Below are 20,261 nucleotides of genomic sequence, written 5' to 3'. Positions count from 1 at the left end.
TTACAAATTATATATGTCCATGAAGGTGGGTTCTATGGCTAAGGATAAAGGTCTAGGGAGAGAGAGTCTGGGATAAACAGTCTGGGGGAGTTAAGTGAGGTTTGCCACTATAGTAAAAGGTGGATGAAGATAGCAAAATGGTCACTGTGTCATTACAATATCTACTCCTAGCTTTCTGGGCAGGAAAACAGGTATTTTATCTCCTCCTTGAGGAGAGGCCCCTATATGTTTAACATTCCTGGTTTCCCTAGTGATCTGTGGACAAAAAGACCTCTGTGCCATTAACACAAAAACATTTATATTTTAGTGATATAAACTAAATATTGTTGTGCATATTGATTCATAAGTTCACTGAATAGATATTTACTGATTGTCAATTCTGTCGCAGTGAAGCAGTGATAAATCTAGCAGCTTAAGGCAGTATTTTTAGGAGTATTCAATTTCTTGAGGTATTCTATAACTGATTATCTTACTTGATATCATGGTTTGAATGAGAATTGTCCCATAGACTTATGTATTTGAATCCTTGGTTCTGTGTTGGTGGAACTTTTCAAGAAGGATCGGGAGGTGTGGTCTTATTGAAGGAAGTGTGTCATTGGAGGTGGGCTTTGAATTTTCAAAAGCCCATGCCACTTCCAGTTCTCTCTCTCTCTCTCTCTCTCTCTCTCTCTCTCTCTCTCTCTCCCTCCCTCCCTCCCTCCCTCCCTCCCTCACTTCTTTTCCTTCTTCTCTTCCCTCCCCATCCCTCCTTCCTTCCCTCCACCATCTCTCTTTCTGACTCATGCTTGTGAATCAGAGGTGATCAGCTCCAGTTCTAGCACCATGCCTGCTTGCCTGCTGCCATACTCTCCAACATGATGGTCATAGATTCTCACCCTCTGGAACCATGAATCTTAAACTAAATGCTTTCTTTCTTATAAGTTGTCATAGTAATGATGTCATGTCACAGCAATAAAAGTAAGTAAGACTCTTGCTTTGGGTAGGAATAGTTAGTGCACATGCAATAGATACTGCTGTGGTGCATTTTCTCAGTGTTGGCAAAATGCTTGACACAGGGCAAGTGAAGTAGCTCAGCAGGCCAAGGTACTTGCTGCTGAATCTGATGACCTAGATTTGATCTCCAAGATCCACAGAGTAGAAGGAAAGAATTAACTCCTGAGAGTTGTATTCTGACCTACATACACACTAAACAAGCAAACAAATTTGTTGTCAACAAGTTAAAAGAAAGCTTTACTTTGGCTATTGTTTTGCAAGGTTTGGGCCCACGGTACAATGGCTCACTGCTGTGGGCCTGTGATAAAGCAGAAAATCATAGAGAATGGGTGTAGCAGAGATCAGAGCAAAGCCCTCCTGCTTACCTCCCGGTAGATAAGAGACAAAGAAAGCAGAGACAAAGCCTGAGCTTGGTGGCCACCTCGTTCTTCAGCTTTTGTCCCATGCTGGCTTGTTGGATGGCAGTGCCTGCATTCAGAGGTAGCTTTCCCCTTCAGCTGTTTCCATTACAGTTGTACCTGAAAAGGCCCTCACAGACTCTCACAGAATGTGCTTTACGAGTTTCCCCAGCATTGTCAACCCAATCAAGATGACAGCCATGATTAACCATCACGGTGGTAAACATAAGAGCAGTTTAGATTTAGGTAAGTTTCTTGGATATTATTGTTATATCACATTACTAAAGAGATGCTCAGGGGCTGGAAAGGTGTCTCAGTGGTTAACAGCACTTGCTGTTTATGCAGAGGATTTGATCCAAGCACACCACAGTCCCAGGGAATCTGATGCCTTCTTCTGATCTCTATTAGCACCTGACATGCAAGTGGGGTGTTTACATACACAAATGGGGCAATACACTCATACACATAAAATAAAAATAAATGTTTAGAGAGAAGTATAAATATGAAGGGGTATTCTCTTAACATTTAATGATAGTTATGCTAATTACTAATTACTGATGCTAATTTTCTGGAGGATAATAAAGAATCATTTCCCACAAACAAAATAGAAATAGTAACTATCATTAATTAGAGGTTCCTTTCTATGTAAACATTGAACTTTTGCATTGGCTATAATCTAAAAATTGATATAATCTAAAAATTGAGATTACACTATTTCTATGTCACGGTGATAACATTTTAGAAAGAGTATTGATTGTCTTTAGTAGCTGGATTAAATATCAGTTAACATTTCTGTTAAGATTTATTATCTGTACTCTTTCTGCATCACTTCTAATTTTTGAAATGGGCTAATTAAAATTATGTATCACAATTCCATATATGGCATGAGGGGGATAACTATTCACGTATAAGTAAATACACAGACATTGTTATATGCAGCGAAGAACATTAAAGTCTGAAGTTTTTTCCAAATGTTTATTGTGACGGTTTATTTAAAAAATTATAATATTGGGTACAGTCTATGGTTTTATATTGTTGGTTAAGCCAGGTATTGCTAATGGTAGGCAATATTTTTCCAAGAGACACAGAGAAAATTTTTCATCAAAGACTCAAAAGCAAAGATCGTTTGAAACAGTTTTGTTATTGGTTCCCTTGGTGGTAACCCCCTATATTTCAATGAGATTTGTGTCCATTTTTTGCCATGACTTTTAGAACTTCCCCACATATACTTGCATTTCTTGAACTTTCTAAGTCACTCTCTGGGACATGTTGAATTTAATACTAAAGTGCATAACCTTGGACAGACAATGGGACACTATGGCTGTAACTCTCCTTGCTGTCAGCTGATTGTTAAAGGTATCCTAGAGAACTCTTCCCAGGTATGAGCCATGAGGTCAGTGTTGCCTCTTAGCTTTCACTGTGGGGAAACATTTTGAGAGAAGAGATAGTTCTTGCGAATTCTCCTTTAAAAGACATGGGCAGCAAGGAATCATGACCCCGAGGCATTGATTCCATTTTCTATAAAAGCAAGCAAACAAACAAAAATTATATATTTGGTTTGGAGGGATAATTATGAAACACTCTGGCCAACTATTAGTTAATTTCCTTTATAATTTAAAAAACAAATCTCTTTTTTTTTCAGCTAAATATCAGAACTGTTCTCAGTCTCAAGAAAAGTTGAATGAAGATATCATTATGTAAGTCCAAATGAAATAAGTTCCTACTTCCTGCATGCTGCTTTATCCAATACTTGTAAGAAAGAGCTAAAAACCTTAATCATTTATATCATATGTAAGCGATTAAAGTAAGCCTGTGTTTTTCTTCCATTCCATATATAGTACAATTAGAACATAATTTTCCCATTTATTTCAAAGGTATGAGTCTGAGGAGATGGTTAGTTCAGTAAAGTGCTTTCTGTGCGAATGTAAGGACCTGAGTTCAGATCCCCAACACCCAGGTAAAGCCAGGCACTCAGCACTGGAGAAAGACACAGATGATCCAGAACTCATTAGCAAGACAGTAGTCAAATCAGCAAGCTCCTGATTAGGGGAGCCTCAAAAATAAAACAGAGGACAATGAAAGAAGAGGGAAAACAAAAGCATGGATACCGTTGTCCTTCTAAGAAGAGGGAACAGAATACTTACAGGAGGAAGTAAGGAGATGCAGTGTGGGGCAGAGACTGAAGGAAAGGCCACCCAGAGACTGCCCCACCTGGGGATCCATCCCACGTGCAGCCACCAAACCCAGTCACTATTGCTGATGCCAAGAAGTGCTTGCTGACAGGAGTCTGATATAGCTGTCTCCTGAGAGGCTCTGACACATACAGAGGCCAATGCTCACAGCTAACCATTGGTCCCCAGTGGAGGATTTAGAGAAAAGACTGAAGGAGCTGAAGGGATTTGCAACCCATAGGAAGAACAACATTATCAACCAACCAGAATCCCCAGAGTTCCCAGGGACTAAACCACCAACCAAAGATTACATAGGGGATATCCATGGCTCCATCCGTATATTTAGCAGAGGATGGCTTTGTCTGGCTCAATAAGAGGAAAGGCTTTTGGTCCTGGGAAGGCTCAATGCCCCAGTATAGGAAAATGCCAGGGTGGGGAAGGAGTGGGTGGGGAGGGAGCACCCTCACAGAAGCAGAGGGAGAGGGAATGGGATAGGGGGGGTTCCAGAGGGGAAACCGGGAAAGGGGATGACATTTGAAATGTAAATAAATAAAATTATCCAATTTTAAAAAAGAAAAAAAAACTAATGCTGAGCTTTGCCCAAATATGTGTGAACATATACATGTTTTACACACATAAAGACTGGAAAAATAAAAGGTGTGTAGTCATCTTCTCTGAGTTATATTTGACAAAATTGTCACCAACCCAAAAGCTGTGAGGATCTGCAATTTTATGCCAGTTTTGTTCCTAGAACCGAAAGAACATCACTTAGAGGATAAAGGATTCTTTTTCCTTTTCTAAAAATTGTTCTTCTTTCCAACCATCATAGGAAAATGCTACCTAAATAGATTTTAAATTTGAAAAGGTGTGCTAAAGATAGCATTTACTAGAAGAGCATGTGTAAGGCCTTGGATTGATCCTCAGCATCATAAAAAGTAAAAAAGGAAGGAGTTAGAAAGAAAGAAGAGAAGGAACATGAATTAAATGAATACAGTGAAGCAAATAATTTTGAAAATAAAATAACTCAAAATAATAATAAAGATTGAGAATAAATCCCATCCAGATTAATAATCTCAAAGTCTGAATAATAAAGAAATTATAAAGGCGTTCTGTTTTGTAAATTATGAGGTAAATAGTAGACTTGACTTTATTTATCTACCAGATGCTGAGTTAAATGTTTTGTCTTTTCTGGTCTCTTCATATTCTTCTCACTAAAAGTTTCAATCTTCAAACAGACCAGAGCGACACCTAGTCTTTTCTTCTACGCCTTAGCTTTGTTTACCTGCTTTGGTTAAAACAGGATCTGTATGACTGAGACTTGGAACTCTCCATGGAGCTCAAACTGGCCTTGAACTCATGATCCTCCTTCTCTAACCTCTATCCAAGGGCCACTATGAGAATATGACACTATGCACTGTCTAATATGTTAGCCACAGCCACGTGTATCTACAGAGATACTAAGTAATTGCAGTTAAGTAAATTCTAAATTCACTTCCTCACTCTGTGTCACTGTTCATGGACTCCGTGAGTACATCCATCTGCGGGTACACCCCCCACTGATGTCCTGTGAAGTACACATTTTTAAAACTGTAGCATTGCCTTATGATTGAGCTGAAGGAGATCTTATAAATTCTGGATATACATTCTTTCCCAGATTTAATAGACAACTGGTTTCTTGCACCACGTGGCTAGTCTTCGTTTACTTAAATGGTTCTTTTGAAGTGAAAATGTTTTACATTTTGATGAATTTAAATTTATCAATTTTCTTAAGGACTGTGATTTTGAATTTAAGAATTTTTTGAGCAACCGAGGGTTACTACTTTCTTCGATAAGTTTTCGTGTTTTAGCCCTTCCCTGTAGCCCTGTGTCCATTTCGGGTTAATTTAGACTAAGGAAGGGTCTAACCTCATCTTTCTCACATGTTGTCCCAGCACACTGTGAAAGACAAGACTGTACTTTCTCCACCACACTGCTTGGCACTTTGGCTAAAAGCCAACTCTCTGTAACTGTAAGGATTAATTTCTAGCTTCTGAATTATCAATGCATCTATCTTTATGCTAGCACCACACCTTTTTAACTACAGTATCTTTTTAGTTAATAAGTAAATAAAATTAGAAATTAAGTCACAGAACAATTTCCTTTTTTAAATTAGCCTGGCTACTCTGAGTCCTTCCCTCCTACATACATTTTAGGATGTCTGCTAATTTTTTAAAGGAAGATATTGGATTTGTTTGTTTGTTTGTTTGTTTGTCTGACTATGTATCACTGGCCAGCATAGAAATTGCTGTGCATGGCAGGCTAGCCTTAATTCACAACAGTCTGCCTGCCTATGCCTCCTAGTAGAGTTAAAGGCACATGCCACCATTCTGAAAGATACCATTTCAGCCTGATGCTTGCATAGGCAGCAAAGAATCAACAGAATCACAAAATTCGACCACCAGGATGACAAGGTTTTCGTTTTGTTTTGCTTTGCTTTGATTTGCTTTGTTCAGAGAGCTGAACTAAGTTTCAAACCTCAGCTGGAACTGTTGCGTCAGAGAAATTAATTATTTCACGTTGGAGCCAAAATCAAAGTTGAGTGCTAGACAAACTTATAGCTAACATTGAGTTAATGCCAGTTTTGTTTTCTTCTTTAAATTTACAAAGTACTTAAGTCCCTTGATTTCCAACCACCTCTCTGCTTCCTTTGCAGTCTCTTTTCTCTTCAGGCCAAATCCACCTGTCTGCAGAATTTCTGAGCTTCATCCTTGTCCCTCTTTTCTTGATCTACATTTTAATAGTTTGTCTCCCACAGTGGTCTTGCTCAACCTGTTTGCTGGAGTTACTGCCTGGAAGCTATCTATAACTTTCAAAGTTACATCTCCAACTTAGTGACTTCGGTAACCCTTCAATTTTTCAGCTACCATTTCAGCATATTTAATATGCCCAAACCAGAACCCTTGGTAATGTCTAAAAAGCTGTCCTATTCCCAGCCCCCCCCCCATGTCTCTGAAGAGCATTCTGCTGACCCCATTGGTCAGCCAAAAGCCAGGAAGTCACCCTTGGTGTCTCCCCTGCTTTTGTTCCTTGCATCATGTTCTGTTGGTAACTTCATTAGGAAGGGTATATTAAAGGAAGAATTGCCTTATTATTATACACGCAAAATACAAAGAAGTAAAAAGCACTGAGAAATCAAAACAACTGTGTCAGAGTAAGGAGGATCAATCTGGTTCAGAAAGAGAGCTACAGATGGGAGCTTCACCATAGGTACCGGAGGCCCACCAGGGAGAGCAAATTCTCCCTCCCCGTTAGGGATCATGAGAGGCACTGAGCTCAAGAGTGAGTGTGCAGGCTAGCAATCAAAAGACAGGACATACTCTCAAGGTATATAGAATTTAATTATGGTAGGAACAGAGTGGGGAGGGAGTTGTTCTTCTTTACAGGCTTACGGTAGTCTTTATAACAAAGAAGACCATTTGCCTGAAGGTCCCATTCGTCTGACAAGTTGGATTTCCAAAATATATCTAGAGTGTGTGGACTTTTTAAAAAATATATATTACCTGTTTACTTATTTATATTTATTTATTTGATGTGTGAGTGAATTTTTCTCTTTGTGTGTGTACACATGTGTCACTGTGCATATGTTCAGGTCACAGGATATCTTGTGATCAGTTCTCTCCTTCTATAATGTGAGCTCCAGGAATCCAGCTCAGGTCATCAGACTCAGCACCTTTACCATTTCTCTGCATCTTCATAGTTTGGGTGCCACAGTTCTCATCTAAGCCTTTATCCTTTTCCTGTGGTGCATTAAAGTGACTTCCTGATTCCATTGCTATCATCATGTCTACCAGTTCTCCACAAAGAGGCCAGAATGGTCTTTTACACCGTTCACCATCCTACGCATGGTTGTTCTGATGATCTTTCGTTTCCCTTGGAATAAAACGGAAAGAGTACGTGGTCTCTACAGGCCTGCGCTGTGCCACATTCTCCTGCCTTATCAACTAAAGATGTTCTTGGACCATCCCAGGAAAGAACTTCTCTCTCCCTAGAATGCTTTTCGTAATATGTATATGTATGTGTGATTGTGTATATATACATGCTATTTGTAGTTGTGTCCATTTACATATTCATATACATTTGCATTTATATGCAAATATATTTACATTTATGTATTTAGCATGATGGGATCGTTTGTTTTCCATGCCACATGAATGGAGGTCAGAGGTCAGTTCACGGGAATCATTTCTCTCCTTCTACCATATGGGCCCAAGGGGTCAAACTCAGGTTGTCAGCTAAGTGACAAGTGACTACCCACTAATTCATCTTGCTAGCTCCTCTCTTCGGTTTTAATGATTAATTCTGCTTCACAGCTTAGATCCCAACAATAGTATTAATTCCTCAAGGAAACTTTTCTTAAGCATTTTATTATCTGTATTAGTTCTTCCAACTTATGCTTGACCACCAATTATTCTGAGGCCTGTGCCCTGTTCACTCTGTTCAAGTACACCTGAAATTCTTTCTCTGTGTCTTGTCTGTCTTTCCATCAGAATGTTTCTTTAGAATTTCATATACTGTGCTCCCCATATGTGGTTATTAAATGACCCTGTTTCTTACCTGTCCTCCTAGTCGGGTATTAAAACTACTTTCAATTCTTCTGTATTATTATGAATTCTAAAATGGCCATCCACAAAGTTTAACTTTAATGCATATTAGCTTAACATAAATTCCGTACATTAGATTTTAGAATTTTATTCCTGTCAGTTATTTTTGAATAGGAACATTTTCTTTCCACTCCTATTCACTTGCACCTATCTTAATTACCTCAATGTAATTTTTCCCCCTGAAGGTATTCTAAATACTGAAAGAAGATAGAACAACCATGTTTCAAAGTACTAATTTCTACTAATAAGCACAAAGATATGATCTAGATGTCTTAAGGGAAAATTTACAATACTATTCAATATTTGTTCACTCTGTTACGGGTGATTTCTACATTCCAGAAAAAACTTTACCAAATATTAGATTTCTTCTCTATTTTGAGTAGTGTTGTTGGTGACGGATTTTGCTTTGTCTTACTTGGGGGAAAGCTGTGCTCCCAGCTAACATTCAGTCATCTTCCCTCAGGTTGACTCTCTATTATGTTGGGATAGGAGCAGCTGCCCTCGTTTTGGGCTACGTGCAGATTTCCTTTTGGGTCATAACCGCAGCCCGGCAAACCACAAGAATCCGAAAACAGTTTTTTCATTCGATTTTGGCACAAGACATCAGCTGGTTTGATGGCACTGACATCTGTGAACTTAACACCCGCATGAATGGGTACGGGAAGAAGGGTCTGTGTGGCCGTGGTGTTAACGTACGGACTGTGTGTAACTGAGCCACGGGGACTTCTCTGTTGCAGTGACATCAGCAAACTCTGTGATGGTATTGGAGATAAGATCCCTCTGATGTTTCAGAATATATCTGGGTTTTCTATTGGCCTCGTGATAAGCTTGATAAAGAGCTGGAAACTCTCGCTGGCGATTCTGTCCACGTCTCCTCTCATAATGGCTGCATCAGCACTGTGCTCTAGGGTAAGCAAGCTAGTCCTGGTCCTGGCAGCAGAAGAAGCAGCACAATGCTTACCAAATCTGCAAAAGAGAGAGGTGTTTATTCTGCCTGTCTATTCTGCCCTAGAGTGTAAGAGTGTTTATTGACCTCTGATCTTTTAATCAATAATCATCTTTATGCCTTTAAATTAAATGGCTAAGATATGATTTTTCATTAATATCTTACTAACAGAAAAAACATAGCCTAGTACTGCTTCAAGTGATAGCACAGAGAGAGGATGACGACATTACACACTGGACATTTAGCTGTTGCAGGGGGAGTCTTGTATATTCTAAATCCCCCCAATGAATGCATTGAGGTTCATTGTACTGGGTACAGCTGAAGGGAAAGATCCTCAAGTAACACCCTTAAAGTGCTGTTTGATAGCAATCTCCTCCAGTTTACATTGTACATGCCTTTAAATGGTTTAGAAAATATGTCAACATCTAAGGAAACATGACTCAGCTCTTTAAACAAATTTGTATTTGCATTCTCAGTGGCATTCTGAGCAGGATTCTAATGCACATACTGGAAGATAATAATGTTGTTTACAATCTGGTGAAGTGTGTGTGTGTTTGTGTGTGTGTGTGTGTGTGTGTGTGCGTGTGTGTGTGTGTGTGTGTGTGTGTGTGTGTGTGTGTGTGTTCATCCTCCAGCAGCCCAAGTATCCCTAATATCTCTCAAAATCATATCTCCACAGTTGTTGTCCAGTGCCTGTGTCCATCACATCAAAGGCACTGTGCTCTTTGCTTTGTAATACTCAGTTTTCAAAAACCAAATCCATAAAATTTCCTGGCTCACTTGCTATCAGGATAATACAAGTTTAATCAGGATTTCTAATAATAAAAATATTCTGTAGTTGACTGTTTTCTTAAAAGGAAGCTTGGGTGTTTAGACAACAGATCTTTTTAAAGTTTTCTACTAGCATTTATTAATTGTACATAGCAATGGGTTTCATTCATGCATGTTTAAAATGTAGTTTGTCACATTCTCTGCATTGTCTTTCTTGTTGCCCCACCCCTGTCACTCTCACTCCTTTGCTTCCTCTTCCTGACTAATCACCTGTCCCCTTTCATATCTTCTGTGTCTGTGTTTCAATGGGTTGTTCATGGGCATGTGAGTGAGTAGTTGCTTAAAGGAACATGGACAGTGTACCCATGTCTATCCCACTGAAGAGCATTAGATAGCAGGTCTCTGATCTTCTGGCTTCTCGTGTTGACCTTGTAACCCTCATCTTTATCTCAGGCTTGCATGAAATGAGGATCACCCAATAGGAAAAAACCCAGAATGTGTTACTAAGAGCAGAACCTTATCCTCTCATGAGAAAAGTGGACAGAAGTTATAAAGAAACAGCAGAAGGGATCTAAGTTCTACTACTATATTAACTGAAGAGAAAGCAAGTGAGAGTCAAAGTTCCCCCAAATGACTAGGGTGCATAAGTTCCCTCAATTCAGGTTAATTTGGCAAGTATTTACTGAATATTCAATGTGTACAAGGCTTAGCACGATGTAGTGTTACCCTCCAGTGATCTACTGTGGAGCTGTCTTTGTTAATTAAACTCAGAAAATGATAAGCTATTCTGACTAGTTTTATATCAGCTTGACACACGTTAGAGTCATCAGAGAGGAAGGAGCCTCAATTGGGAAAATGTTTCATTAGATCTGGCTTTAAGGCATTTTCTTAATTAGTGATCAATGGGGAAGGCCATAACATTGTGCTGATTGTCCTCAGTTCTATAACAAAGTGGGCTGATGAGCCAGTAAGCAGCACCCTTCCATGGGCTCTGCATGAGTTCCTGACCCCAGGTTCCTGCCTTGTGTCAGTTCCTGCCCTCGCTGCTTTTGGTAATAAAGTGTTAGACAGAAGTATGAACAAAATAAGCCCTTTCCTCCCCAACTTGTTTTTGGCCATGGTATTTCATCCCAGCAATAAGAACCCTAACGAATACGTTAATTAGTATTTCATTTATGTCATCCCATGACTTTACCAGCCACAAAAGCTTCTTCTACACCAAATCAACTCCAGTTGTATGGAAGGTACTCTCGTATTTTGGAAACAAGTAGTTTGTTACAGAAGTGGGCAAGACAAAACTCCCAGCTTTGACATGATAGTGTTCTCTTTGCTCTCACTGAACTGTTTTACTAATAAAACTACAAAGGATTGACAAGTGGATGATCATAAAGGAAGGGGTACCTGCTATTTCAGATTTTTAAGACATCAGATAAACCCACCTACTGTCCGAAATACTAATGATCTCCATTTTTCTTTTTAATCCTAGTGTTGAGAGATACAACATTTACTGAATATACTCCAGCATATATGAATAGCAATGGTTTCAGGACCATTCTCCACATATAAGAGAAGTGAAGTTTCCTCTTCCTGCCATAATCTTGTGACCTAACCCGCCCTGAATCCTTTCTTTTGTGCATAATAACAAACCAATTCAAGTCAGGCTCACTAATTTTCAGTGTCCATGAGACAAATAATGTTTCCAATGTCCTTTGCTAAGTCAAATACTCCCCGTTGTACCAGTGAAACTACCCACATCCGAAAGAAGCTTTTAAAACACAGAGAATTCAGTGAAGCTTCACTGGTAGAAGAAAAAGTCAGACAAGGATTTCGATGCTGGGTAATGAGAAGCTACTGAAATTGTGTGAGAGTTAAGTGCTTTGTAAAGTCTCACTCTCTCTGGTTCTCTATTGGTTAATGCCCTAGCTTCCCTTCCTGCTGCTGTGAAAATCTACTCTGATAAGGGCAACGTGGGAAAGGAAAGGTTTGTTTTAGCTTAGAGTTCCAGGATACAGTCCATCACAGCAGAGAAGTCAAGGGCAGAGAGAGAATAAATGTGTGCCTGCTTGTACTCAGCTCCCTTCTGTCCTATACAACTCTGGATCACCTGCCAAGGGAATCAGTCCACCTGTAATGGGTTGGTCACCCCACTTCAAGTACTATAATCAAGATAATGCTCAACAAACATTCTCAGACCAGGCTGATCTAATTCTAGATCTGCTGAGCTGACAATTAAAACTAACCATGAGAGTCAGTTTTGTGTTGCTGTAGTACAAATAGCAAGAAAGAATAAAGTTTTATTTTAGTCCTGTCCTGACTGGGTTGGGTACTGAGATGCTGAGGTAGGACACAATGTCAGACAGAGGCCAAAGGCTGATGAGTCCTGGCTTTTAACTCTATCTTACTGTTCTGGGGACCACAAACTGATGACATCTGGCAATTTTGAGTTCATAAATTTAATCCACCATGACAGAAAAGTTAGAGGGTGAGCCAGTAATGGATGAAGGGTGTGGCTAAGGACCCTTTCCTACCTCCAAGAACCAGAAAGTAGAGAAAGAGAGTAAAGCCAGAAGTGGATTATAACCCACCTGTACATCAGCTAGACCCCATTCCTGAAGGTCCCATAGACTCCCCCAAAATGATGCCACCAGCTGACCCTCTGGGGAACATTTGAAATCATAGCAGATTCATTCTTTGCCTAACAGTGGCTGTGCTTATTACAGATGGTCATCTCATTGACCAGTAAGGAGCTGGATGCCTATTCCAAAGCTGGGGCTGTAGCTGAAGAAGCTTTGTCATCAATCCGAACAGTCACAGCCTTTGGAGCCCAAGAGAAAGAAATTCAAAGGTCTGTCCCTTTAATTATGACAAAAGACACTTGGTCCTGTTTTCTCCAAAGGCTACTATTTGGTGTTTTGCTTTGCAAGGTATACACAGAATCTAAAGGACGCCAAGGACGCTGGCATAAAGAGGGCTATAGCTTCAAAGCTGTCTCTTGGAGCCGTCTACTTCTTTATGAATGGAGCCTACGGACTGGCTTTTTGGTATGGAACCTCCTTGATTTTTGGTGGAGAACCTGGTTACACCGTCGGGACTATTCTTGCTGTAAGTTTTGCTTGCAAACAAAGATGGTAGGCTTAGATCATCTTTCCTTACCTAGAGTTTAGTTTTAAAAACTTTACTTTGAATGAAGATGATCACCTTCTCATGATTTGCATTTACTTTTATATATATATATATCAAGATTTATTCATCTGACATGTTTTGTGTCCTCATTGTGGCAAGCATTGTGCTTTCAGGGGAATCATAATTGAATTCCCCACTAATACACACAGTTTTCTTAGTCTAACACTGAAAATGGCCAATCTGTAGTGAAACATTTCCTCTCAGGTTTCCTGGGATTCAGTCATGACCCGCAGAGATGCTGCTAACTGAAAAGTCCTCCAATAGTTGGATCCATCTCTTGTACCTCTATCCTTTCCTCCATGTAGCTGAGTGTAGGCTGGAGAGGTGGCTAAGTGGTCAAGTACACACTGCTTTTGCAGAAGACCCAAGTTCAGTTCCACCACCAATGACGGATGGGGTTGGTTCACAATTGCCTTTATCTTCAGCTCCAACTCCAGGGGTCCCCATGCACTTTGGCCTCCTCTGACTTCAGCATTGGTGTGCAAAATCTCCCATGCAGAGACACATACACAGAAATATTGTTTTTAAAAATATAGTATTCCAAGCTTTGGAGCTAATGTGCACTTATCAGTGAGTGCACAGCATGTGTGCTCTTTTGTGATTGGGTTACCTCACTCAGGATGATATTTTCTAGTTCCATCCATTTGCCTAAGAATTTTATGACACCATCATTTTTAATAGCTGAGTAGTACTCCACTGTGTAAATGTACTACATTTTCTGTATCCATTCCTCTGTTGAGCAACATCTTGGGCTGTTTCCAGCTTCTGGCTATTATATAAAAGGCTGCTATGAACACAGTGGAGCATGTGTCCATGTTATATGTTGGAGCATATTTTGGGTCTATACAAGAGGCTACCAGTACCCAACAGAAATGAGACTAGTTGAAATGCCCAACAAAGGGGAGAGAGAACCTGTAGAGATCATATTCAGAATTTTCTCCCAGACCATCTCCAAATTTTCAACCCAGAAAGGCCCCTATCTAAAATAAATTCAGGGACAAAGTGTGGAGCAGAGACTGAAGGAAAAGCCATCCAGAGACTCCCCCACCTGGGGATCCATCCCCATATACAGACACCAAACGCATACACTATTGCTGATGCCAAGAAGTACTTGTTGACAGTACTTGTTATAGCTGTCTCCTGAGAGGCTTTGCTAGAGCCTGAAAAATACAGAGGTGGATTGTCACAGCCAACCATTGAACTGACATTGAGCACAGGAAACCCAATGGAGGAGTTAGAGAAAGGACTGAAGGGGTTTGCAGCCCCATAGGAAGAGCATCAATATCAACCAACCAGACCCCCTAGAGCTCCCAGGGACTAAACCACTAACCAAAGAATACACATGGAGGGACTCATGGCTCCAGCCATACATGTATCAGAGGATGCCATTGTCTGGCATCAATAAGAGGAGAGGCCCTTGGTCCTGTGAAGGCTCAATTTCCCAGTGTAGGGAAATGTCAGGGTGAGTGGGTGAGTGGGTGAGTGGGAGGAAGAACAGCCTCATAGAAGCAGGGGGAGGGGTGTGATGGAGGGGTCTGGAGAGGAAACTGGGAAAGGGAATAACATTTGAAATGTAAATACATAAAATATCCAATTTAAAAAAAATGAAAAAGGAAGGAAGGAAATAAAGCTTCATGTAACCCTTTCCAATCTTGCCATCCAGAGTCTTTTGAACTGCTACAATTGTGTATGAAATTACAAATCATTCCACTAACCTCCAATCTCTACATCAGACACATCAGTTCAGGTTTAAAGAGATCCGTCATGGTGAGCAAAGGGACCTTCTCCACTGCTTCCATTTTTGTTTGGTCTTTCCATCTTAGGTAGATGACTCTTCTTTCAATTAAATTGATCTTTTAAATTTGAGACTTTCATAGTTAAGGCTTTAAATTGTTCGTTCATCTCATATGAAGAACTAGAAGCTGACATCTTTATTCCTTTAGTTCCCACATCGGCATGACAGAGAAAAGCGCATGACCTTCTAGAATTTGTTCCTTATTTGACCTTTTCTTGCAGAGGCATTTGCCTAAATAAGGAAGGTGACAGAGCAGTTTTAGAAACAGGATGGAGACAATACAATGTCTCTGAACTATCAGTTCAGTCACCCTCTTGCTGAAATTCCCAACGTTGATCATAGTAGAGGGGAGGAGCCCATAGGAGCACACTCAGCCTGTGGTCAGTTTCCTGTGGGCTGGTATGGTTCAGGCAGCTCAAATGTTGCTACAACTGGAGAGACACAAACTCATGCAGTGGAGAGTCAGACTGCTGGGGCAGCCTGTGTTCTCCTTACAGGCTTCATCCTGTCTCCCACATTCATATGCGAATCCTCTCATAGTCCAGGAACACAGACCAAACTTGCCTCCCAATCCCATTGTCTTTCTTACATCACTGCAACAAGGTGACTACTGTTTACTTTGCCCCTGTAGGTTTTCTTCAGTGTGATCCACAGTAGTTACTGCATCGGGTCTGTAGCCCCTCACTTGGAAACCTTCACTATAGCCAGAGGAGCCGCTTTTAATATCTTTCATGTTATTGATAAGGTAGGAGGTCTCATTGCATTGAAAGATACCTGTCTCTTACTGCGAGAAGGAACCTGAAAAACAGGCCCATTCAACTCACTAAAACCACAGGGTGGGTAAAAACCTACACATTGGTCATTTGGTTATAGAATGAAAGATTGTGGTTAACTTTTTTTTTTTTATTAACTTGAGTATTTCTTATATACATTTCAAGTGTTATTCCCTTTCCCGGTTTCCGGGCAAACATCCCCCTCCCCCCTCCCCTTCCTTATGGGTGTTCCCCTCCCAACCCTCCCCCCATTGCCGCCCTCCCCCCATAGACTAGCTCACTGGGGGTTCAGTCTTAGCAGGGCCCAGGGCTTCCCCTTCCACTGGTGCTCTTACTAGGATATTCATTGCTACCTATGGGGTCAGAGTCCAGGGTCAGTCCATGTATAGTCTTTAGGTAGTGGCTTAGTCCCTGGAAGCTCTGGTTGCTTGGCATTGTTGTACTTTTGGGGTCTCGAGCCCCTTCAAGCTCTTCCAGTTCTTTCTCTGATTCCTTCAATAGGGGACCTATTCTCAGTTCAGTGGTTTGCTGCTGGCATTCGCCTCTGTATTTGCTGTATTCTGGCTGTGTCTCTCAGGAGCGATCTACATCCGGCTCCTGTTGGTCTGCACTTCTTTGCTTCATCCATCTTGTCTAATTGGGTGGCTGTATATGTATGGGCCACATGTGGGGCAGGCTCTGAATGGGTGTTCCTTCAGTCTCTGTTTTAATCTTTGCCTCTCCCTTCCCTGCCAAGGGTATTCTTTTTCCTCATTTAAAGAAGGAGTGAAGCATTCACATTTTGATCATCCGTCTTGAGTTTCGTTTGTTCTAGGGATCTAGGGTAATTCAAGCATTTGGGCTAATAGCCACTTATCAATGAGTGCATACCATGTATGTCTTTCTGTGATTGGGTTAGCTCACTCAGGATGATATTTTCCAGTTCCAACCATTTGCCTACGAATTTCATAAACTCGTTGTTTTTGATAGCTGAGTAATATTCCATTGTGTAGATGTACCACATTTTCTGTATCCATTCCTCTGTTGAAGGGCATCTGGGTTCTTTCCAGTTTCTGGCTATTATAAATAAGGCTGCGATGAACATAGTGGAGCACGTGTCTCTTTTATATGTTGAGGCATCTTTTGGGTATATGCCCAAGAGAGGTATAGCTGGATCCTCAGGCAGTTCAATGTCCAATTTTCTGAGGAACCTCCAGACTGATTTCCAGAATGGTTTTACCAGTCTGCAATCCCACCAACAATGGAGGAGTGTTCCTCTTTCTCCACATCCTCGCCAGCATCTGCTGTCACCTGAGTTTTTGATCTTAGCCATTCTCACTGGTGTGAGGTGAAATCTCAGGGTTGTTTTGATTTGCATTTCCCTTATGACTAAAGATGTTGAACATTTCTTTAGGTGTTTCTCAGCCATTCGGCATTCCTCAGCTGTGAATTCTTTGTTTAGCTCTGAACCCCATTTTTTAATAGGGTTATTTGTTTCCCTGCGGTCTAACTTCTTGAGTTCTTTGTATATTTTGGATATAAGGCCTCTATCTGTTGTAGGATTGGTAAAGATCTTTTCCCAATCTGTTGGTTGCTGTTTTGTCCTAACCACAGTGTCCTTTGCCTTACAGAAGCTTTGCAGTTTTATGAGATCCCATTTGTCGATTCTTGATCTTAGAGCATAAGCCATTGGTGTTTTGTTCAGGAAATTTTTTCCAGTGCCCATGTGTTCCAGATGCTTCCCTAGTTTTTCTTCTATTAGTTTGAGTGTGTCTGGTTTGATGTGGAGGTCCTTGATCCACTTGGACTTAAGCTTTGTACAGGGTGATAAGCATGGATCGATCTGCATTCTTCTACATGTTGCCCTCCAGTTGAACCAGCACCATTTGCTGAAAATGCTATCTTTTTTCCATTGGATGGTTTTGGCTCCTTTGTCAAAAATCAAGTGACCATAGGTGTGTGGGTTCATTTCTGGGTCTTCAATTCTATTCCATTGGTCTATCTGTCTGTCTCTGTACCAATACCATGCAGTTTTTATCACTATTGCTCTGTAATACTGCTTGAGTTCAGGGATAGTGATTCCCCCTGAAGTCCTTTTATTGTTGAGGATAGCTTTAGCTATCCTGGGTTTTTTGTTATTCCAGATGAATTTGCAAATTGTTCTGTCTAACTCTTTGAAGAATTGGATTGGTATTTTGATGGGGATTGCATTGAATCTGTAGATTGCTTTTGGTAAAATGGCCATTTTTACTATATTAATCCTGCCAATCCATGAGCATGGGAGATCTTTTGAGGGGGAATGTTTTTTACTAAAAACTTTGTGTATGCCTGGCAGTGGTGGCATACACCTTTATCCCAGCACTCAGGAGGCAGAAGCAGATGAATCTCTGTGAGGTCGAGGCTAGCCTGGTCTTCAGAACAAGTTCCAGCCAAGGCTACACAGAGAAACCCTGTCTCAAAAAACCAAAAAGAAAAAAAAAGAGGAGGAGGAAGAAAAAAGAAAAAGAGGAAAAAGACAAAACTTCATGTCTAGCTTCATGTACTTCTAAAACAGGAAAGATACTTTAAAAGAATTTTAAGGTCCATCTCTATACTGTTCTTGGATAAGTTGCCAGCTTAACCCTTTAAAGATGTGTAACAATCTCTTTTTTTTCCCCAAGAAACCCAATATAGATAACTTTTCAACAGCTGGATATAAACCTGAATCTATAGAAGGAAACATAGAATTTAAAAACGTTTCTTTCAGCTATCCATCAAGACCTTCTGCCAAGGTATGTTAATTCTTCCACTTTCTGACACTGTCTTCAGGCCAGAATCTTCTGTTGTGGGGAACTTTCTTTCTTTCTTTCTCTCTCTCTCTCTTTCTTTCTTTCTTTCTTTCTTTCTTTCTTTTTTTAAAGATCCTTTTGTTTCTGTTTGTGTGGTATGTGAATATATGCATGTTCACCTTTGGGGGGTGTGCATGTTCCTGTGTGCGTGCACCTGTGGAGAGATCAACTTTTGGTGTCCTCTATAACCAATCTCCACATTACATATTAAGGAAGTGTCTTTCATTTGAACGGAAGATCACCAGTTCAGCCAGTTTGCTACAGGGATCCCCTGTTGCTGCTTCCCACACTAGGATTACAGATGGGCTGCCCCCACCCCTTCCAGAACTGGTATGAGTGCTCAGGAGTTGAATTACAGTCCTCACACTTGCATGCCAAGTACTTGCCCAGTGAGCCATCTTTGGGATGATTTTGTCCACTTGCTTAAAGATACAAATAGATCAATATCTAGGCAGACTAACAAGCAGTAAACAAGTATCTCTGGATATTACGGGGCTTTGGGGCGACCCACTTGTGGTTTAATAATAAACATGGGGAGACATCTGTATAGTGTTATGGTGTTGGCCTGTTTGCTGAGCTGTTTGGCCATACATAGTGTCTCGCCATTTGGCGCGTGCTCCCCCTCCCTCCCTCCCTCAGTCCCTCCGTCCTTGTGTCTCTCTCTCTCTCTCTCTCTCTCTCTCTCTCTCTCTCTCTCTCTCTCTCTCTCTCTCTCTCTCTCTGTCACCCACACAGCCCTTCTGTCCTGGCAACAGCTGCCAGCTCTTTATTATGCAAAAAGCTCCTTCACCATCACAGCTTGCCTTCCTTTTGGGTCAGGTGAAGAAGCAACAAACTTTTACATATACTGTTAGACCCAGCAATTAACAATTGAGAATACACGAACATACCTTATAACACGTGTGGATGTGGGCTATCCCAACATCTGGAACAGTGATTTATATTTTCCTTCCTCTCTCCTGTACTTGACCCATTGACATTTTTTAACTACCTATGTTTCCTCCACTCTCCACCGCTAAGCACACCAAAATGTCTTGGGTTGATGCTGCCACCTATTGGTGGTGCCCGGGATATTATCCAGCTGCACTTCAATAATTCGTTTGAGTCTGGGAATTTCCAACCATCAAGTGTTGTGTACCACGTTCTCTGGGTTCTAAACAATTCTTGTTTCTTTGTTTTGAAGCTGGATTTTTACCCCAGGCAAACTTCTTACTAGTGTGTGCTACCAAATCTGTGTATGTAGGTTTATAACTGGCACCAGTTGTAGGGTTATTGGGGTCTGCTCCACCACAGGGCTAGGCCACTCAGGGAGGTAGGATGCAGGAAATTTGACCACACTTACCCCATACCGCTGCCGGGCAGGTGTCAGACTGTGGGAAGCCCCGGGACACTGCTCCAGGGTGGAGAGGTGGGAGTTGGATGGGGGTTGGGAGGGAGCGGTCCCTGGGCCTGCAAGGAGGCTGGGGCCATCTGGTACTCAGGGCATTCAAGTGGAATGCTGCAGAAGAGCTGAGAATGGAGTGGAGGCCCACAGGCTGGTTCTAGCCGGGGGCCGAGGGGGAAAGAAGGGGAGCTCTGGCTGGTCCCGCAGGGTTAGTCCTTGGCTTGATGGTTGTGGGCTACAGGCTTAGTGGTGGTGGTGTCTGGGAGTGCAGGAAGGCCTTCTACAGGAGATTAGACTGCAGCTCTGTAGGCAAAGACCTCTGTGGCTCCCCAAGGTTGACCCTGATGAAAAGAGAGAGTCCATTGTTTTAAGGCGTTTATCATCATGGCGGAAAGTAGGT

The 20,261-nt window shown here is 41.2% G+C and overlaps 1 protein-coding gene across 1 annotated transcript in view; it reads left to right on the top strand.

Annotated features, from left to right (window-relative positions):
• The window catches only part of Abcb5 (ATP binding cassette subfamily B member 5), a 96,917-nt gene that overhangs the window by 10,999 nt on the left and 65,657 nt on the right, over nt 1-20,261 (top strand). The window contains exons 4-10 of the mRNA XM_006240713.4: nt 3,034-3,088; nt 8,666-8,857; nt 8,940-9,111; nt 12,640-12,764; nt 12,844-13,021; nt 15,529-15,642; nt 18,310-18,420. Coding sequence (XP_006240775.1) covers nt 3,034-3,088; nt 8,666-8,857; nt 8,940-9,111; nt 12,640-12,764; nt 12,844-13,021; nt 15,529-15,642; nt 18,310-18,420 — 947 coding nt within the window. The remainder of the gene's footprint in view (nt 1-3,033; nt 3,089-8,665; nt 8,858-8,939; nt 9,112-12,639; nt 12,765-12,843; nt 13,022-15,528; nt 15,643-18,309; nt 18,421-20,261) is intronic.

The sequence above is a fragment of the Rattus norvegicus genome, chromosome 6 (assembly GCF_036323735.1).
Source record: "Rattus norvegicus strain BN/NHsdMcwi chromosome 6, GRCr8, whole genome shotgun sequence".
NCBI lineage: Eukaryota > Metazoa > Chordata > Mammalia > Rodentia > Muridae > Rattus > Rattus norvegicus.
Note: the sequence above shows the minus strand (reverse complement) of the source record. Positions and strands in the feature narration are given on the sequence as shown.